This window comes from Lutra lutra, chromosome 16, assembly GCF_902655055.1.
Source record: "Lutra lutra chromosome 16, mLutLut1.2, whole genome shotgun sequence".
NCBI classification, from domain to species: Eukaryota; Metazoa; Chordata; class Mammalia; order Carnivora; family Mustelidae; genus Lutra; species Lutra lutra.
In genome coordinates this window covers 3,578,480-3,599,207 of record NC_062293.1, presented here as the reverse complement: position 1 = coordinate 3,599,207, position 20,728 = coordinate 3,578,480, and the positions used below count along the sequence as shown (strand labels likewise).

Genomic DNA, 20,728 nt, shown 5'->3' with positions numbered 1-20,728 from the left:
GCTACTTCCCTCTCACCACGTGGGTTAGGTGGCCGGTGAGGCACCTGTGCTGCTCCTGTGAAGCCCCCTCCAGGAGGACAGAGAGATCGATTAATCTAAAAAGTGCACTGGAAATGTCTTTTAGAGGAAATTTTTTGTAGATAACTTAGATATATTGTTTGTAGTCTTACAAGATCATGGATTTCCGTGATGTCACGTAGAGCAGCGGCACTAACCTCGGTGGCTTGGTGCCCCTGAGCTGCGGTTTGCTCGTCTGTAACGCAGGGTCACGAAGCCTGCACCACCGCAGTTGGCCTTCTGTGCGGGTGCGGGATGCGTTGGGGGGGGGGACGTGACACAGCGTCCCAGCTTCTTGGGCTCCGCAAAGTCGCTCTCTTGTTTTGTTGGAATTACTGCTTCGCAGAACACCACAAAGTACAATGAGGGCGAGCACGAAGCCATTCTCAGTCCTCGGGGAAATCCGTGGGAGCCTCAGGTGGCTCTGGAGACCAGGCAGCTGGAAGCAGGAGCAGAAGCCGGCCGGCGCCAAACTGCCGCATTAGACGCCCTCGCCTGCCGGCCCCCGCCGCTCGCGGCTCCCGCCCCTACAGCAATGCAGAGGCCCGAATCCTTTTGAAATCACTTGACTCCGAGCTGTGGGGACTTGGGCTGCTGCGGGTGACCTGTCAGCTCCGGGTGGCCGTGTCTCCGCGGCTGCTACCCGCCCCCCCCCCCCCCCCCCCCCCGCCCGCACATCTGCCTTCTCCCCGTCCGCGTCCCTCCCCGAGGCCGGCTCACTGGTGGCTGAAGCCCGGTGTTACGGGACAGATTGTATCCGTCCCTCCGCGAAGTGGAGCTGCAGGGTGGGTTGTGAACGGCCCTAGTGGAGGTCATCTTGTTTCGGAAAAATAAAAACCATTTCGTTTCTAACACAGCTGCAGACCCTACTGGGTTTTTAAAATCCTGTCAGGTCTGCGTGGTGGTTCCTGGCCCGCCACCTGCGCTTCCCGCCCACAGGCTTGCAGGGCCTCCGGGCTGGGATGAGCCCCGGCAGACAAGAAGCCGACCCTGGCCTACAAGGCCCGCTCGTGTGTGTCCCCTGCACCCGTTCCGGCTGTGAACTGGCCGTGCAAAATGTGTTTCAGACGCCGCTTTCGCCCGCGTCTGTCAGAGAGGGAGGTGTGTTCTTCCCCCAAGCTCAGAGGGAATTTGCTGCAGTGGTTTCTGTTGGCAGAAAAACAGCTCTTTAGCCTTTGTACTCCTCTGAGCTGCTTAATTTTGATGTCTGTGCCCATCCGTCATGGGTCCTTCGCTGTAATAGCGGCCTTTACCGGTGGCTCCGTAGAGAAGCTGGCCCTTTGCGCAGCGGGCGGTGATGGGGTTCTCGGCTTCGGCAGGCCGTGCTGTGGAGCAAGACCCAGCGGGAGCTGCCCCTCGGTCCATCTTACATGTTCCCCTCCTACAGAGGTGTTGTCTAGAGGCCGTGTTTATCCCCGGGCCTTCGTGACTGTCCTCTCGAAGCACGAAATAGACCTCCGTTAAGCCTTTGCCAAGGCCCAAAGCCTCAGGGCTTTTTTCCTATATGTGTCCACTTTTGGGTTCTCCAGGTCTGTGAGAATCTGGAAGGGTCGTGACGGATGCTTATGGGCTGGCACGTGCAGAGCACGGTGTACGGTTTAGAGCCCTGCAGGCCAGCCTCGGGATCCGAATCCTCCAGCTGTCCCCAGCACTGACAAGTGCCAGGCTGACCCAAAGTGACCTGCCAAGCGTGGAGCCTTCAGACAGCGCCGGCAGGTTGGTACCCCCTTGGGTACCAACTCTTTTTAAGTGCAACTCTTTGCAGGTTGCACTTAAAAAAGAAGTCACAATTTGCCAGTAAAGTCTTAGGTGGTCTTACCTGCATTTTTTTCATGCAGAAATAGAGCCTCGCAAAGAGGTGGAGAAGCTTGTCCAAGATCATACGACGAAGGTCAAGGATGGGACCCAGGCCCGCTGGCCCCGGAGATGGGCCCTCCCTGATGAATGTCACGCCCCAGCCTTGCGGGTGTGGCCGGGGTCGGCTGCCTAACTCCAGAGCCGGGCCTGGCTCGAAACCATCCCCATGCCATTTTTCAGACTGCTTTGTCAGGCCTTCATTCTGCGGAACGGAAACCGGCCCCCCAAGGGTTCCATCGATCTTCCTAACACAGCATTTTAAAAAATTTCGAACTGAGATTCATGGGAACTTGAAAAGATGGTCTGAAGGGGCCCCACATACCCTTCACCCAGCTTGCTCTGCTGCGACGACGGTGAAACGTCTGTGCTTGCCTTTGACATCGAAGGTCTGAGCTGAGAAGAGGGTTCCATTGTGAGGCGCCTGGCTCTGAAACAGTTGCCATCACAAAGGGTTTCTTGTCTGGGGCGGGGTTGGGGGGGAGGAGAGGGGGGCGATCTCGTTCTTAAAGCAAAGCAACTGCACGGTTGGTTCCCCCACTGGTTCCCCCCCGGGGCTTGGCCTACAGCATTCGGGCCAGTTTTCAGCTGACCAGGCACACCGGGGCCTTAGCTTCTCTGGTTATGTTCCCCTTGACCCCGAAGGCGGGGACGTCTGTCCGCTCGTTCACGCCGATGCTTGAGCACTGACAGGAGCCACGAGCTGCGCCCGGGACCCGAGTGACGGCCGGGGAGGACTCAGTCTCCTGCGGTGAGCGCGGGCTCCAGGCCACGGCCAGCAAATAGCCATGTGACGGGCGGACTGGGAAGACAACGCTGCCTTGAGTAGAGCACAAAAGGCCCGAGCTGTCTGTCCAGGGACCGGGAGGAGGCGGCCGACGACCGAAGCAGAGAAGCATGTGCTCCGGGGACTCCAGTGCGTGTCGTGATGTGGGGTCCTCCGTGGCACCCTCCCGTTTGCCTGGTAGCAAAGCTCCGTCGGAGGCCCGTGGGCAGACGCTGGCGAGTCCGACGTGGCCCTGAGGTGCCCTTCATAGATCCTATTTCTTCCTGGGATGAGACTGACCCCGCGTGTGGCCGCCTCCCCGCCTGGCCGCCAGCCGCATCAGTGTGGAAGACCTCCATGTCCGATCTACGACCTCCGCCCCTTGAGAGCCCTGTAGCATGGTTGGTTTTGGCCAGAACAGCGTCTCGATGAGTCTCCCGGGGAGGACTGGCTCCACAGGGCACCCCGATTGCACGGCACCGGCCTGTGGGTAAATGAGCGAGGTCCGGCTTCTGGTGGAGTTTGCTGAGGACGGCGGGCTGAGTTGTGGCTGAGCCGTGATGCTGAGCGGCTCCGTGATTTCTCCTGCAGTTTTGGCCGCTTCCTCAGCCCGGGGCTGGAGGCAATGAATGCCCTGTGGCTTCAGCCCGGAACGGGAGGCTCATTGGGCCCACAGCTGTCGCTGGGGTCAGGGTCCTTACCGCCCCTGAAGAGCAAGTTGAATGCAAGTTTAAAAAAAAAAAAAAAAACACGCTCGGGTGCAGCCTGGTTTCTTTTGTCACTTAAAATCGGAATTTCTTCCATCCAAAGGTCCCTCCTGTCCCTGATTTTGGTGGTGGTGGTCTGACGCGATCTCCGAAGAGGCCCTAGCGTCCTGGAGACGGACTTGGTGCTTACCAAGTGGCCAACCGACACCTCCAACTATGGGTTATGAGCCGGTTGTAGGAGGACGACCGATGAAAAAGGGGGTCATTCCAAAGGGGCACTTTTTCAGACCAGGCTAGGGTATAATCTGGGTCCATCTTAGGGACATAGACTGGTGGAATTCATCCAAGTAGCCCCGTGAGGACCACTGCCTGCTGCCTAGGGGACAAGGTGGTCAGTGGCTCCCGCTGCTCACTGGGTTTCGAGCACGGAACTTTAAAGCAGGGAGATAGGGTATAGACGCTAACATGGCCGTCTATACCGCATCGTGAGCACGAGACGTGTCTATTGTGTGCAGCTCTGTGGCTTGGAGCTGACAGTGGCCTCAAGCAGTGTGGTCCCCAGCCCTGCCAGCAGAACCCTCTTTTTTTTTTTTAAGATTTTATTTATTTATTTGACAGAGATCACAAGTAGGCAGAGAAACAGGCAGAGAGAGAGGGGGAAGCAGGCTCCCTGTTGAGCAGAGAGCCCGATGCGGGGCTCGATCCCAGGACCCTGGGATCATGACCTGAGCTGAAGGCAGAGGCTTTAACCCACTGAGCCACCCAGGCGCCCCCCAGCAGAACCCTCTTTATGGGGGTGCCAAGGAGACCCTTCCAGAAAGCTCGGGCTGACAGGCAGGGGTTGCTGGGAAAAAGCATATGGAGCTGCCGCCCAAGAGGGTCTCCTCCCGTCCTCCCAGCCCCTCGATCATACCTTCAACACAGAAAACAAGGCTGTGACCCACTGAAGGCAGTGTGGATCCTTGTCACATTGTGGCTGAATGCTGGGGTCACTATTCACCTTCCCCCTGTCTTCCAGCAGGGGCCCTGCCCTGCCTCCTTGCTCCCCTCCCTCCCTCACCCCTCTCCCCTCCTGCTTTTGTAGAAGGCTGCCTGGAAGCAAGACTTCTCTTTCCATAGCCCCCTTGCCAGCCTGCCTGGGTCCTTTGCCCATCCACCTCGCCTCACTGGATCCCTTTGGTTAGTCCCGGAGACTGATATAGACCAGGAGCAGCCAGGGGTCAAGTGCCCCAGCCAGAGGTGGCTGCCTCCCACCATTCAGGCTGCCACTTCCTGGCCAGCGAGGTCAGCTGCCTGCTGAGCCCCCTCCTGAGACGACACAGGCCCCACCCTTCCTCCTCCTCAGCCCGGCCATTTGGCAGCTGAAAAACTGGAGGTTTGGAGAGAGTAAGACATCTGACAAGGGACCCACTCCAGCGACCAGCTCCTCGGGGACGCTGGGATTTGAACCCAGGTCTGGGGCAGGTCTGCCTGCAGCTCTGAGACTTCATCCCTGCACCCGATCTGCAACCGCGTCGCTGAGAGGTGGGACCGATCTTCCTGCGAACCTGGGGGGTGTGTTGCGAGGCTGGCGCGCAGGCAGGAAAGGGGGTGCTGCGTCCAGAAAAGCCTTGGAGTTGCAGCGTCAGCTGGCCCGCCCCAGCTCCCCGCATTCCCCCAACTGTGCCCCCTACTCCCTGGCACCTCCTCCCTGGTCCAGTTCACCAAATCCCAGCCCCCCTTCCCCGGCCGGCCTCCCCTTCTCCCCGCTCTCCCACTCTCACTCCCGACGTCCTCTCTGCTCCCCAAATCCCTGACCCCACTCCCGGAGCGCATGGCCCGGATGGGCGCGCTGCTCCTGGCCGCCGCCCTGGGCGCGCTGCTCAGCTTCGCGCTGCTGGCGGCCGCCGTGGCCAGCGACTACTGGTACGTCCTGGAGGTGGCGGACGCCGGCAACAGCACCGGGCGCGCCGCGCGGCTGTCCTCGCACTCGGGGCTCTGGCGCGTCTGCGAAGGTACGGTGGCCGGCCGGGGCGCAGAGGGCGCGGGGAGGGCAGCGCCCCTCCTGCCCCCACTCCCCATCCCGGACTCTGTCCTCTCCCAAAACTGGGCGGTGACAGTAGGGCTCAGAAATGAAAGGGTTGGGCGCCGGGCGGTTGGGGGGAGAAGGACATTTTGGGGCCCCCAGAACCTGGGGAGCAGGAGCCCTGGGCATTTCTTTGCCCTCCCTGGTGGGGGCGGGGGTGTCTTGTGTTAGGAGCTGCCGGCACATTGCTCGGTAGATGAGAAGCAGCCCCAGGCTCTCAGTGGGCTCTGCCTTTGGCTTCTGCCTGACGTGGCACCTCGTCCTTCCTCCGCCTCCAAGGCTTTGTCCGATGGGGAGAAGATGCTACTTCTCAGGATGCAAATCGGTGGGGGGTGGTTGGGTGAGTGAGGGAGGAAAGCAGGGGCAGGACCCCGCACCCAGGGCACTGGGCTGCTGTTCTTCCTCAAGCAGGGGTGCGGGCGCTGAGGTGGGAGAGGTGCGGGGCACTGGGGACCTCCGGGAAGGGCACAGTTCCACATCCAAGTGACCACGAGCTGTTTCTCAATTGCTGTCCCCAGAGGCTCAGCCTAGCACAGCCAGGGCCCCCGGAGTAAGACCCCTGTTCCTCTCTATCCCCCCACCCCTCCCCACCACCCGACGGCTTGACGAGCCCTTGGACACCAAACAGGAGTGCCTTGTACCTTTCACACCTGCGGAGAGAGGAGGGCTTTCCCTCCGCAAGGCCTATGTGACGGGGTGACCAGCAGGCTGGGGTCCTCCCCTGCACAGGACCCGCCCTGGGGGGCAGCAGTGTCTGTGAGAGCGTGTGAATGTGTGTGTGTGCATACACGTGAGCATAGGTCTGTGTGAGTGCAGGCATGTGTGCATGTGTCTGAGAGTATGTGTGTGTGCACGTGAGTGTACGTGTGGGTGACTATGCGTGTGTGTGTGCGTGCACACGTGTGCGTGCACGTCCATGACGATACCTTCCTTGGTGGCAGCTGGAGAGGAATGACGAGCTGTTTGTTCATCCGCAGAACAGACTGTGCTGATTGCTCCAAAGCCCCCCTGATGTGTGCACGTGTGTGTGCAAATGTGGGTGGGTATGCACGCGTGTGTGCAAGAGTCAGAGTCCACGTTACACACACCTTTTCCTGTCCAGGCAAAGCCACACGTGAGCCTGCTCAGGGCCCCAAGCCTAAGGGAGAGCTGAGGGCAGCGTCTCCGGGATGTTTGAATTTCAGACCGACATCTATGTAGGTGTATTTGTACGTTACAGAAACAAAACAGAAGGTCTTAAATCCTCCAAACCCACTTGGAGTCACAAACTCTGGGGTCCAGAAGAGAATCTGATGGGACTCCGTGGCCATTGGCCAGCCCGCTGGGTTTGGGCAGGGCTGAGAGTGTGCTGTCCAGTGTGCCCGCAAGACCACCCATCTCAGAGGGACTCAGGGTGGGTGGTGACCCCACAGGGGTCCGGCCCCCCAGGCTTGTGTCCTTTCTGCTTTTTAGGGCAAAACAGCTGCATCCCCCTGATCGATCCCTTTACCAGTGAGAACCTGGATGTCCCCACCTCAGTGCAGCACCTCATCTGTGAGTCCCGGGCCCGAGTCACCACTCCCCACCCCCGGTCTGTCCTTCATCTCCAGGCAAAACTGTCCTGCAAAGGTGGACCTCCAGGCAGACAGGGCTCTGCAGCGCTCACTTGGATCTGCCGGCGGGGGTATGGGGGCAGTGGGGGCCGGTCCAGGTCCCAGCCGGGATGCTGAGCCCCCTCTCCCGGCAGCCCTGCACCGAGCTGTCATGGTGACCCTGCCCCTGAGCCTCGTCCTCGTCGTGTGTGGCTGGATCTGCGGCCTCTTGGGCTCCCTGGTGCAGAGCGTGGTCCTCCTCTTCTTCACCGGCTGCTACTTCTTGTTAGGAGGTGAGTGTGGGCGCCCTGGGGGCCACACGCCCTGGAAGTGGGAGTGCCTCCTTCCTGCCACCCTGTCTCCTGCTCCCATCTGGCCTGTGCTGAGCCTGGGCCCAGCCTGGGGACCGAGCCACAGCAGGCAAAAGCATTTTGGGTGTTACGGGGCCTTTCTAGGGACACAGGCAGGGGTTCTGGCTGTGGGCCTCGAGCCAGGGAAGGAGGAAGCCCAGGGCTGAGCTCCCCAAGGCGATCCCTGGACCTGGTCTCCTAGACCTGCATGGAGGGGCACCTGTTCTCCCCTCCTTCCCGGACTGGCCTGGTGGGAGCAGCTGGAGTGGGCAGACCCTGGCAGTGACACAGGTGAAGAAGGGTCTCGCGGTCCTTGGCAGTGACCCCGGTCCAGTCCCAGAATGTGACTGGTAACAGTTCCTCAGCCGACATTCCCCTAGACTCTGCTGGGCGCTGGCCAGGCGCACCATCGGGGCCGCAGCCGTGGCCTCCCTGTGGTCCCAGTTTCCAGCTGAGAGGTCCAAGGTTTCACCAAGGTCACCAGTGCTTTTTGGTGCCATCTGCCCCTGCCAGCCAGCCGGTGCCCCCCTGCTGCCCAAGCCTGGCTGTTGCTGATGCTGCCCTGGGGCTCCTTGGGGTCAGCCGTCAGAGGCCTGTGCTATTGGGGTGAGGCCTGAGCCGGGTCTGGCATCCGGGCCATCTCTACGGTCAAGGCCATGGCATTTGAAGCCCAGACCACAGGGGCCTAGGGCTTCCTCTGGGGCAGGCCTTCCCCCTCCCCAGGGGATGCTGGCCCTGTGGGAGACCTTGGTCAAGTGGGAGCAGGCGGGCTTGCCTGGTGCCAAGAGCCTGGGGGACCAACAGCCTGGGTGTGTGCTTCAGAGAATGACAGCAGCAGTCAGCTGCGGCTGGTCCCCAGAGACCGGCTGTGTGGGTCCAAATCCAGTGAGGAGGACCTCGGCAAGCCACCGAGAGGAGTAATGGGGAGGGATCATATCCAGGAAGCCTTGGCATGATGCTCTCAGAACCATGGCCCAGACGAGTGGGCGGACGGAGGGCCCGGGGGCAGCTGCTGCGGGGTGCTCCTCTTCCGAGGACCCGGTTGGAAGAACAGCCCACCTGCTTCGCTCGCTCATGGTCCAGGGTGGCTGCTGTCCTCGTGGGGGATGCTCCTTGGAAATGGGTCCGCTGACATCACTGTCAGTGCTCTGAGCAGCCCCAGAGAGTCCAAGGGAGGAGAGTGTCAGCATCGGTGGTGGTGGGGGGAGACGGGGCTGATGGGAGCAGGCGGGGGTGATCGCAGATGGGGGAGGGGGTGGGCAGGGGCCTGCAGACGCTGGAGGCTCAGGCCGGGGTGGTGGGGGGAGTAACCCAATGAAGTGGGGGGAACGGTAAGGAGAGGGGAGCTGGTCAGAGCTCCAGACCCCCCCGACTGCCAGTAGAGGTCACTGGCTCTGTGTGTGTGCGTGTGTGTGCGTGTGTGTGTGTGTGTGTGTGTGTGTGTGTGTGTCAGGGACACTGGGGGACATGGGAGGGTGCTGTGTATGCAGAGGCAGTAGAGTGGGGACTGTTGCCGAGGGTATACGTCGTGCCTTTCATGGGGGGCGGTTTGTGGGGTGAGGCCCGGGGCTTTGGGGACTGCATCAGAGCCTCCGTTCCCCCCCAAAGGCCAGCAGGGAGGGGCTCTTGGTCTCCAGAACCGCCTTAGCCAAGTCCTGGTGAGGCAGTTGCGCTCAGTGGGTAGACACAGCGAGTGGTCCCCCTGCCCCCACCCCAGGTGCCCTGACCCTGGTAGGGGTCAGCGTCTACATCAGCTACTCCCACCTGGCCTTCGCCGAGACCGCCCGCCCGTACGGCCCCCGGCACGTGCAGGACGTCCGCGTCAGCTTCGGCTGGTCTCTAGCCCTGGCCTGGGGCTTCTGCGCCTCCGAGGCGCTCAGTGGCTTCCTCCTGCTCACGGCAGCCCGAGCCCTCAGCCTCAGCCGGCAGCCAGGGAACCTCCACTCTGTGGTCATCTGAGTCCCAGAGGGGCAAGTGGCAGGGGCGAGGGACAGTTTCCCTTTGCATCTGCAGGCCTGGCTGGGGTTCTTGTTGGGAGGGGCACCTGCGGGGTGAGGGGCTGGGAGAAGAGCCAAGGAGCCAGGTTCCTGTTGCCTGGCAAAGCCGGATGTTTTGGGGGCCCCCTGCCCAGTTTATGCCCTTTAGGGACTAACTGGTGTGACTCCCTCTTGGGAATGAGAAAAGGGAATCCCAGAAAGAGTCAGCAAGTGACCCAAAGGAACGTTAACGGGGTCGGGGTGGGGTGCTGCGGGTTCCCAGGGCTCAGCAGGTCCCCTTGCCTCTCGAGGACATGGCCTGCCCTCGCCCGCCCCCATCAGCCCTGGTGTGCCATGCTGTCCTCGTTCCTAGGGCCCCGGGTCAGGTGCAGGAGCCACCCGCTGCGCTGGGGAGGAGGGAGTTTGAGTCTGTCGAACACCCACTGAGTTAGGCGCAGAGCCCAGTGTCACCTGCTCATCTGCTTGTCCCGTCCTCCAGTCGCCCTTCACGTTAGCTACCATTCACCCATTTTACAGAAGGGGGCTCTGAGGCCCAGACCATCCCGGAGCACGCGGCAGGGCCAGATGCCCCTCCAGGCTGGCGGGCCTCCCAGGCCTCTGTTCAGTCCGCTGGCTCCAGGGCAGGTGTCGGCGGGGAGGATCCTGAGGAGGGGGGGGGGGGGGGGCCCGGGAGTCCCCTGGGATTTGCAAGGGCAGCTGAGTGGGCTGGACACACCCTGCCCCCTCCCTGTTCTCAGGCCTCTGTCCTTGTCCTGGGGCGGCTGCTGCTTTTGCTGGACCCCATCCTCTCATCTGCAGCCCCCTGGGGAATGTCTGTGACTGGGGGGGGCGGGGGGGGTGGGGGCGGGGCCCTGAATAAGCAGATGGGAAAGTCCTCGTAGGGGTGGGGGTTCTTAGCCAGGGCTTCTCAGCCGGGGGGGGGGGGCTGCCCCGAGAGGCATAGGCCAGGGCTACAGAACAGAGGTGGGTGGGGGTCAGCTAGCAGACCTGGGTGCAGGCCCACTGTGACTGGGCTCCTGGGTCGTCGTGAGGCTTGCTCCTTCTCCTGGAGGCAGAGAAGTCGAGGTGGCAGAGGAGAAGGGGGCCCAGGGGGGTTGTGGAGCACCCGAAGCCCCACACAGCCCCTTCTGGGGTTCAGGAGTCTGGGACGTGTGCGGGGGACTGGAGGGCAGCCCCTCTGGCCTCGGCCCCTCCCCCAGCCTCCCTTTATTGCTCCAAAGGTTACAGGAAGCTCCTTGGGGCCCTGGGGGCTGGTACCACTTGGGGGTCCCCCTGAGGGCTTCCCTTCCTACCTACGTTTTAGCATTTACCATTCCGTGTCGCAACATTGTGCCATTTTGTCCTTAAATAAATCAGTTTATGCTCCGTGGTGCAGATAAGCCTTGTTTTTCTGTCTTAATGTTTTTTCAGAATTGATCAAACAGAGCTATAAACAGTGTGTGGGCAGTAACACTCATACCAGCTGTGTGTGTGCGTGTGTGTGTGTGTGTGTGTGTGTGCGCGCGCATATGTGTGTCCGTCCAGCCAGAGACGTCTTCTGCAGACACAACAGGTCCCTTCTCTGAGGGTCGGCACAGGTGGGAGAGGACCCCGCACCCCGACCCCACACTCCGTGTTGGATGGGACAGCTTGGCGGGCAGGTCCTCTCCACCTGTGAGGCTCTAACCTCGCTTGTGCGGTTCGCTGGGGAGCAGGGAGCACAAGGGTTTGGTGGGGGGCCTCCGTGTCTGCCTCTGGACCCACATGACCCCAGGAACTGCTAAAAATGAGATCCAATCCCAGATCATCTACAATAAAGACATACTCTTTTGTAAGCAAAAAAAATTTGTTTAAAGGAACAAGTCTATAGGTGACCACAGGATAAACCCTAGCCCCCAACATGGGGCAGCTAGGGCTCCTGGGCATCCAGCCCCACTGTCCCTTTCTAATCTCCAGTGACCCTTCCCCGTGTGTCCCCAAGCAGGAGCGCGGGACATGCTCACCAGCTGCGCGCCCCCAAGCAAATGGCTCGGGACAGTTTCCTCTTCTGCGCGCTGTGAGCAGAGCCCCTGCCCTGGCTGCTTCCTGGGCTCCGGCAAGGGGCTCCGCTGGGCCCACCGGTCCGCCCCCGTGGTGCCCTGTCCCAGATGCAGGAGGCTTGCCGAAGGAGCACGGGTGGAAGGCTTCCCCCGAGTGGGGAGTCAAGGGGTCCGAGCAGACGGGTCACAGGGTCACGGGGTGTCGTTTCACTGCCTCTCCTGCCACCTGCTCTCTCGGGACACCTGTACTCCCCACCTGGGTCCCAGCCGGGGCACAGGGTCCGGTCACCCCGCCCTCAGGGCCCCAGCTGCTTCAGCACAAACCCCCACTTCTTCAGCGCCAGCTCGGTGTCCTGTGCGGAGACGTCGCGGTGCCACACGGCGCGCACCGACCGCTCGGTCCAGGGGAACATCAGCACGCGCACCGCACGGCCGGTCTGAGCCACCTCGTCTGCGCTCACGGCCTGCAGACGCCGGCAGAGCTCCTCGGGCGGCAGCCCATCCACCTTCACCATCACCATGTTCGTCTCCACGGCGGCGAGGTCCACGGAGCAGATGGGGGATGCCAGCTCCTGGAGCCCTGGGCCCGGGGCCTCTGGTGAGTGGAGCCTGACCCCAGGACCTCAGCCCCGAGGTCTGGCCCTGTCATCCCAGCAAGGGCAGAGGGCAGGCCAGCCGCCGCAGGGAAAAGAGGGACCCTTGGAGCCACACAGACTTGGCTCTACTACTTTCCAGCTGTGTGACCTGGGGCAAATCAGTTAACCTCTGGGCCTCAGTATCCTCATCTGTAAAGTGGGGACATCATGGGATTGTTTCGAGGACTCAAGTGATAAAGATTAAGACCTGGGTTGGAGGCTTCCCTCACCAGATCCTGCAGGAAATAGGAATTCCTGACCTCCGTTGAGTGCTGCTTGGTCCAGACCCTCCACCGGGGTCTGGTAAAGCATCCTACTGTCCCGGGCCCACGCCTCATGGCCCAGTGGATGCCCTACACGTTCTAGAGTCAGAAGGAAGTACACCCGCTGGGGATTTGGGCCCTGCTGCAGGGGACCCCCAGAATTATTCTGGGAGCAAAAGGAAGTGAGAGTGGGGGTAGGGGCCGTGGTCCACGTACCTTTGGCGAATCTCTGGGCGTTCTGGTGGTCTCTCTGCAGCACCTCCTCGAAGTCCGCCAGTCCCACTAGGGCGGCAGCAGCCAGCACCCCAGCCTGGCGCATCCCCCCGCCCAGCGCTTTCCGGAGGCGCCAGGCTTCTTCAATGAAGTGCTTGGGCCCCCCAACCAAGGCCCCGACCGGTGCACCGAGGCCCTGGGAAGAAGAAAGGAGTCCTGCCTGCCAGCCCCCCAGGTGTGCATCTCTGTCCTTGTGGCTGGGGGAGGGGCATGGGGAGGGGACGGGGCCCCATCTGGGGAGGGGCTAAGGAGGCCCAGGGCCAGCCTCGGCCAGCTTCGGAGCTCAGAACCCAGCTGACCCCTACTGCGGACACCCACCGCTGTCCTGTGTTTGGGAGGCAGCCCGAGGCTTCCCCACCTTGGAGAAACAGAGAGACACGGAGTCACAGTGCTCCACGATGCGGGCGGGGGGCACGTGCAGAGCCACCACGGCGTTCATCAGCCGGGCCCCATCCATGTGGACTCGGACCCCGTGGCTCCGGGCCAGGAGCTGCACCTGGGGGCAAAGAGCAGGCAACGGTCAGAGGGGCTGAGCTTGGGGCCCGAGCAGAGGGAGGACCGGTCTCCAGGAGCCTGGAGGGGTCCAGAGGGATCAGGGCTGGGCTGGTGTCCAGCGTGGCCCACTCGGACCAGAGCTGGCGCTCAGTTGCCTGAGCCTGGGCGCCGTCCTCTGTGAAAGGGAGTTGATAATAAATGGTGGGCTCGCTGTGGCCGAATGCAGACTTGGCGCGAGCCATACATGCCGCACCCTGTTTGAGCCATCCCGTGCCTCCATGGAGGAGATGCCCACTCCCATGGACAGGGAGAGGGTCTGGAGGGTCATTAGCGGCAAGTTCTCACACTGGGGAGCCAAGCGGTTCAGCCCTCATACCATGCGAGCAGGTGCTCATGGGACTCGCTCCCTGGGGAGAAGGGGGGTGTCTCTGTCCTGGGGCTAACCTGGGGGCATAGTGCCCTCAGTAGCTGCGGGCGAGGGGCACATGCCTCCCTCCCACAGCAGTCCCAGCTGCCCTGGGCACCCATGGCCTGTATGAGGAGACACCCTCCCAGGAGAGGGCTCCGGGCACAGGTGGGGGGTGCTGGCTGGCTGGGGGCGGGTGGGGGGTGAGCAGAGTGGTGGGGTCGGGCCCACCTGGCGCAGGTAGTCAATGGGGAGGACACGGCCCCCGGAGCTGCTGTGGGTGTTCTCCAGGCAAATGAGCTCACAGACCGGGTGGTAGGGGCTCCCCAGGCCCCTTGTGACCATCCTCTCCAGCTCAGCCAGGTCCAGGGTGCCGCGGGGCAGGTCTGGGAGGGGGTGGGAGTGCACCCCCGCGATCTGCAGGTATTGGGGAAAGAGGGAGGGAAGATCAGGTCCAGGGGTGCAGCGTCGCCTCCCACCTCTGTCCCCGCGGCTCCTCCCCAGCTCGGGGCCATCGAGCCTGCCCCTCTGCTGCCGACGTGGGCTCAGACACCCCAGCAAGAAGGGGAGGAACCAAGGGCTGTGTTCTCCCGAGCCCGAGCGCCGCGTGCTCCGGGTGCCCACGAGGGGGCAGCAGAGCGCCAAGAACGGCCCGTGCACGATCGGGCGGGGGCGGGGGGCTGGGGCCGCGGCTGCCCCCACGTGGTCAGTCTGGGAATGGCTCCCTTTCCCGCCACCCTGGCCATCTCTTCCCTCTGCAGCTCCCAACATGGTGCTTTGGAAACAGGTTCCCGCCAGAAATGCTGAGCTGGCCCCAGGTGAGGGGCGCCGGGTCCTTACCTGAGCCACCCCGCCCTGCTCGAAGACGTGGAGGTGGCACTCCTGCCCGAGGAGGAGCTGGGAACCCCTGCGCTGGCAGTGACACATCACTGATAGATGGGGGAGGGCAGTGTTGGCTGGGAGTCCCGTGGGGCCCACCTGCTCCCGCCCAGCTCCTGGCTGAGCCCGGAGGCTAGTTCCCAAGTGCCTATGCCAATTAGGAAACGGCACCCCTTCAAGACCTCTTACTGCCATGGGCCAGAGAACCGTCCCAGGAACTACGAAAGTCCAGGATAACCGTCCAGTGAGGTGTTGTGCCCTGTGCCCTGCAGCCCACCCACAGAGCACATCCTGCCCAGGAAGCTGGTCACCATGCTGCTCCTGGGGGTCAAGTAGCTCGGGCTTGGGGGTCAAGCAGCTCAGGCAGCTCGGGGGGTATCAGTCGGTCCCAGCAGCAAACAGAGGCCCATGCCCACTAGGAAGCCAGAGAGTTTAATAAAGGGGCGATTTACAAAGGTGTAGCAGTGTGGAGGGAAGCCACAAGGGACAGAGCAAGACCCCAGGCCATAAGGGTCGAGAGGGAGGTGTGGTCACCAGAACCTGGAGACAGGGAAGCGTGGAGAGGGCTCCCAGGAGACCACCTGGGGAGGGAGCTGGGGGAGGAGCATGGACACGCTGAACTCACTCTCCTCTCCTCTCCCTCATCTCCTGCTAGGGACTCTCTCCGCTAAGCCCAGCAGAAATCCAGACGGCTCAGCACCCCACTGATGTAGTCCCAGCTTTGCCCCCGCACCAAGGAGAGAAATGCAGAGGGAGGACCTGGAGGGCAAACGGGGGTCACCCCACACCACGCTCACCAGAGATGAGGTTGGCCATGGTGTTAGTGGGTACAAACAAGGTCTGGTCCACCCCCAGCAGCTTGGCAACCTTTTCCTGCAGCTCTGAGGAGGGAAGGGACAGGAGGCACAGGGAGACTCCATCAGCAATGGCACTCTTTTTGTATTACTCATAACCGTGAGCTCGCGTCCTGCTGAGGTGAGTGGCCAAGCCAGACAGAAGCCCTGGTCTGTGGGCTGCAGACTGTGGTCTTGGTGACCACATACCTAGGTATAGAGACCTCTCAGTCAACAGCCTGCACCCAGCCTCCCCCTGGGCCCTGGTCTCCCCCACATTGAAACTTTGTGGTTTGAACCCCCCTGTCCCATCCAGACCTCACACCTGTCTCACTTCCTTTCCCATCAGCCCCTTGCAGGTGGGGCACTGCGGTTTCTCTGCTGACTTCCTCTCCCAGAACAGAAGGACAGAAGCTCTCAGAAGGGGAGACTCGCTGGGGGGGGGTCGGTGGGGGGGACTTCAGGCTCCTGCTTTAAAGGCTGCTCTGGCTCCCCTCTGCCTGTGGTATCAACTCTGAAGTCTTTACCATGACATTCAGGCCCAGTGGGATTTGCCCTCTGTCTTTACCTCCAGTTACTGGTGGCTCCCAGTACCCCACACTCCAGCCACAGTCCCTATCTGTATCCTCAATACCCAATGAGCCAGCTCCCTTCCCTGCCTGGGGGCGCCACTCACTCTTTAAGAGGCTACTCTGCAAAGTCCTCCTTCCCTGTGAGTTCCACGCCTCCCCTCCCCACCAGTTCCCAAGGCACTCTCTGTGGAAAGATGCCAGCCCCGACACTTCCCCCACCGCATGGTGTCTGTGTGTCTGGCTGCCTTCTAAGCAGTGGGCTCAGCATTTTCGAAGTTCCAGGCAGTAGGTGTCTGCAGAATGTGTGATCACCGATCACCACCTGACCCTACACACAGTCCCTTGGGGCTCAAACAGCAACCTGTGGCTTGCCCCTGGCAGGGCAGAGGGTAAACACCCTCGCATAGCAGTGGTCCACTACGGTGGCCACCCTCAACACTGTGTGTGAAAATGCTCCCTAGGTTATCGGAGTCCAAATCCTCTTTTCTAGACCGGTTTCCTGTGTGTCTTCATGTGGAAAGGCGTTGGGTGCAGGACAGTAGCTACAGGTTTGAGAGAGAGGACCTGGGTTCGAAGACTGCTTTGCCATTCGCTGGGTAGGAGACCTTGGGTGCCACCCTCGCTCAGCATCCCAGAGCCGTGCTCTGCAGGAGACCACACACATCCCATCCGCAGCTCCACACCTTACTACGCACACCGGTCCCCCGGGAGGCCCGTGAGCCTGCAGACTCTTGCTCAGCGGGTGTGAGCGTGGGGCCCGAGAATCTGCATTTCCAGCAGACTGTCGGGTGATGGGCCGGACAGAGCAGCAAGGCCGCAGCCCCTGCGCGCCCCGGGCCCCTTCTCCCGCCAGCACCACGGACAGCGCTCTGGGGTCGCCGAGACGCCCCCAGGCCGCGGCCCACACACCGGGCTCACCGCGGACGGTGGGGTCCTCGCCGTAGTCGTCGTCCCCCACGACCGCCTCGGCCATGGCGCGCCTCATGGCCGGCCCGGGTCTGGTCACCGTGTCGCTGCGCAGGTCCACCACGTGCGCCGGGACCCCCGTCCCGCTCCCATACCCCCGCGTCCAGAGGGCCCCGGGTCGCCCGGCAGCGGCCCGGGCCAGTCCGCGGAGCATGGCGGGGGCAGCTCCCGACCTCCACCCGGACCCTTCCCAGCGAGGGCGACCGGGAGCGAAGGGGTTGGCGCGGCGGGGCTTCACGGTCTTCGACCGCAGCGGCTGACCTGGGCCCGTGGGAGTGCCCGGGGCATGCTGGGAGTTGTAGTTCGGACTTCGTCCAGGCGGCACTGGGCGAGCTCGGGCAGGCGGGCCCCGAGGCATGCTGGGAGTTGTAGTTCGGGCTTCCTGCGAGGGGAACATGTTGGAGAGGGAGGGTATTGCTTACCCAAGAAGAAACCGAGGACGACGAGCGTTCCAGAGCGCATGCTTGTGTGACTCCTGCCGTGCGCCAGCCACTGTCTCGGACACCCTACCAAAGTTAGTGCAGTTACGCCTCCCGGCAGGTCTAGGAGGCAAGTCCCAGTAGCATCCCCGTTTCACAGATGGGAAAACTGAGCCGCGCACAAGGTAATGCCTGCGGTCACTTGGCAAGGAAGTGGCCGGGCCGGCTGGCTCCATTGTTACATAACTCCATGTGTTACATCCCTGAAAAGAGCGTCCCGTCATTGACTTTGTTTCAATACAGATTTGCTGAGTACCTACTAGGTGCCAGGCAGAGGGATGCCGAGGTGGTGCAACCGGTCTGGGCGTCGGACTTCATGGGGTACGAGGGAGGCAGCGTTAGAGGGGTGCACAGAGAGCCCCCTCGTGCATACCCCTGCCCTTGAGAGGGGGCTGCCTCCCGCTGAGGTGCACAGCCGGGTTGAGGAGTGAAGGGCACGGACTGACTCAAGTCCTCAGGAGTGAAGGGCACGGACTGACTCAAGCCAGCCACTTTGGACGAGCCTTTTCTCCTCTCAGTGCCTCAGTCTCCTTGTTTTGAGGATTCCATGATTTACTGTCCTCAGTGCTGACCCTGGTCCCTGGCTGTGCGTGAGCACTCCACCTGAGTGTTCTTCTGCTGCTGCTAGGACCATCCTTACTGGTCCCAGCCCAGCGCCCTGGGGCTTGGTGTTGCTGCTATGGGGAGGACGTGACTCAGCCCAGACTGGACCTTCTGCCGGGTGACCTTCCCTCACACAGGGAGGACAAGTCTCCCTCTGAGCGCCTAGCCTCACTCGGCTGCTCCCCTCCCTGGAGTAAGGCCACAGATGTCACTGCTCCCCGCATGGGAGGATGTTGGTCCCAGAGGGGCCCAAGTTCCCCAGAAGAGGTGCCCACAGCTCTGGCCAGAGCAGCGCTCATCGAAAAGGGCACTCCCGTCTTCATCAGAGGTCTGCCATGTGCCTGCTCCCAGTTGGGTCTGCGGATAAAGGCGGACAAGAGCAGACTGTTGTCGGAGCCCAGGTCCCCTGGGTGGGGACAGGACACTGCCCAAGAGAAGAGCACTGGGAAGGAGGTGGATGTCAGCCCCGGGAGACACTGCCAGGGGCCTGGTTGAGGCATCAGTGTAGGCTTCCTGGAAGAAGCAGGAATTGGGCTGAGCTGTAAAGACAGAGCAGGTCACTAATCAGATGAAGAAGGAACATAAGGCAAAAGCTCCAGGTAGGAGGGAGGTGGGGCACTGGAGACCTCGGGAGGAGGCCAGCCCACGGAGGAGAAAGCAGGGGTGGAGACGGAGCTCTCTCGGGGTTAGGGCATCTTCGTGGAGCTCTCCACCTCTCCCCCCATGCCTAGTGCGGACCTCTTGAAAGGGCACAAATCACAAGATCCCTGTAGGATCTGCGGCCCCAAGGCCCCCATCTAAAGGAAAGGCTCATTGCGCCTTCCCCCACCCCAGTGCCCCTCTGACCCTGACCCGCAGTCTGTACTGAATTCCGGGCCCTTGGAAAACAAACCCCTTATCTCTGAGTCTGGCTCCAGCCCTTCTGCTGGGAAGAGGGGGTGGGGAGCAGAGGCCTCTGTGGACAGGAAGGGAGGGGTTGGGGCAGCAGTGATGGCCCTCAAAAGAGCAAGGAGTAAGGGGGCTGACGTGGATCAGATCCCCAGGCATGTCCCAGTTCTGGCCTTCTGTTTGCAGGCGCTTCCCAGTTTGCCAAGCCTACTCACCCACAGGCTCCCTGTCCATCGTCATAGCACCCTTGGAGGAGGGGGACTGGGCAGGGGCTTAGGGCCAGCCCACCATCCAGAAGGCCACCAAAGTGACAAAGCTGGTCATCAACCAGCCTTTCTCCTCCCATAACAGAGCTGTCTCCCCAGAGAGCTGGTCTCTTCCTGAGGGAAGCTGGGGCCTCCCAGAGGTTCCTTCTACCTACCAGCAGCTGCCTCCTCCTCTCCAGTCCTAGGGCCCCTGGGCCAGCCCTGCCTCACCCTCGGTAAGGAGGAAGGAGGTGGAGGGAGCAATTAGGGTGGGGGCCCTCCCCTGAGCAAGAAGACGTGTTTCTGTTTTCTTTTGTTCTTTTTAAGATTTTTATTTATTTATTTGAGAGCGAGAGAGTGAGAGAGAACACCGGCGGGGTGGGGAGGGCAGAGGGAGAGGGAGAAGCAGGCTCCCCACTGAGCAGGGAGCCTGATGCGGGGCTCGATCCCAGGACCCCAGATCATGACCGGAGCTGAAGGCAGACACTTCACCGGCTGAGCCCCCAGTTTTTGAGGCCTTGCTGGGCGGTGAGGGGGAGACCCTCTGCCCACAGCTTGGTCTCGGGGGGGTGTGTCGGCTCTTGTGTGTGTGTATCAGTGTGCACACATGTACCTATGCACACGTGTCCATGAGCACACACGTGTAAGCATTGTTAACATGTGCAGTGCAACCCCCGTGTGTGTATACACATGTGTGCATAAGTGTGGGGGGGTCTGCACGTGTGTGTAAGTGTGGGATGGATGTGGGGTGCCCATGTATGCGTGCGTATGCATGTGTATATGTCTGTGTGCTTGTGCGTGAGTGTGTCCCTGGCTGCGTCTGATCTCTGGGTCATCTTGTTGATGAGCTGGGAACAGCTCACAGCTCCAAGGCCAGGGCTGAGAAGCCAGAAGGCCCTAGAGCAGCCCCCTCCCCACGACCCCAGGTTACTGAGCGGAGCCCAGCAGTTGTCTCAGAGGAGAGTCCAGCCCCTAAGCAGTGGCCCTTGCTGGAGGTTGAAGGTGGTGGGATTGTCTCCTGCCCCCACGCAGACCAGCCCTACCCCGCCACACGGGCTGCCTCCTCCCCCAAGGCCACAGCCCTGGGCTAGGCCACCTCCCGGTCAGCCCCGCCCCCTCCCTCCCCAGCCGGGCTCTTTGTCACAGTCCCCTCCTTCTCACCGCATGGCAACACTTGGGTTCCCCGAATGCGCTGGCCCCTGTCTCACCCCTGGGTCTTTGCACCTGTGTTCCTTCTGCCCCGGAACCCCCCCCCAACCATCCGCACATGTCCTTGTTTGTCACCTCCTTGGTCTTTGGGTCTCTGCTGAGCCGTTCTTTCTCCCAGGAAGCCCCCCTAAGCCCTGCCCCAGCAGGGGAGGGAGGTCACCTGCCTTCTGGGGTGTCCATGTCATCTCCTCTCCTTGCCCCCCAGGGTTATGGGCCAGGGCCAGGATGCTCTTAGCCTTTGGAGTGTCCTGTCTGCCCAGCCTGGAGCTGGCCCATGGTCACTCCGGCTGAGCAACCGACGAAGGGAGACACATGGGTCAACTTCCTCCAACCCTGGTCCCCGGGGCTGCGTGGACACTGTCAGCGCAGACACTGTCGTGGGGGGCCAGGAGCCGTGTCAGCAGCTCTGACCATGGAGGGCCCTGGGGTCCTGTGCAAGAGGGGGCCAGGAAGGGGTGAGGAACAGACCCTGCTCCTGCCTTGGTCTCTCCACGAAGGACCCTCTCTGGGGTCCCTAAGAGAGCCCCTTCCCTGGCCTTCTTGAGATACCTACTTGCCACTCTCTGGCACAGTGGGAGGACACTGGGCAGGCTTGCA

The 20,728-nt window shown here is 61.9% G+C and overlaps 2 protein-coding genes across 2 annotated transcripts; one reads left to right on the top strand and one right to left on the bottom strand.

Annotated features, from left to right (window-relative positions):
- Positions 1-5,175: 5,175 nt before the first annotated feature.
- Positions 5,176-10,248, top strand: TMEM235 (transmembrane protein 235). The gene is given in 6 exon segments (XM_047707968.1): positions 5,176-5,378; positions 6,902-6,982; positions 7,176-7,313; positions 9,088-9,305; positions 9,308-9,340; positions 10,105-10,248. Coding segments are annotated over 6 exon segments (795 nt in total). The 5' UTR covers positions 5,176-5,197.
- A 931-nt stretch (positions 10,249-11,179) lies between these two features.
- On the bottom strand, positions 11,180-16,987 carry LOC125086885 (probable low-specificity L-threonine aldolase 2). The gene is made up of 7 exons (XM_047706511.1): positions 16,660-16,987; positions 15,134-15,217; positions 14,298-14,386; positions 13,689-13,874; positions 12,915-13,052; positions 12,500-12,692; positions 11,180-11,965 (listed from the first exon to the last, which is right to left on the bottom strand). Exons 1-7 carry the CDS (start codon positions 16,859-16,861, stop codon positions 11,682-11,684), a joined length of 1,176 nt encoding a protein of 391 aa, XP_047562467.1. The 5' UTR covers positions 16,862-16,987; the 3' UTR covers positions 11,180-11,681.
- Positions 16,988-20,728: the final 3,741 nt, after the last annotated feature.

Bases quoted from the DNA above. Each gene is read 5' to 3' on its own strand.
- LOC125086885 (XM_047706511.1), bottom strand. From the start codon at position 16,861: ATGCTCCGCGGACTGGCCCGGGCCGCTGCCGGGCGACCCGGGGCCCTC. The intron at 12,693-12,914 runs GTGGGGAAGCCT...TCTTCTTCCCAG, and splicing joins TGTCTCTCTGTTTCTCCAAG to GGCCTCGGTGCACCGGTCGG. The intron at 11,966-12,499 runs GTACGTGGACCA...CCCCGGGCCCAG, and splicing joins CGCCCAGAGATTCGCCAAAG to GGCTCCAGGAGCTGGCATCC.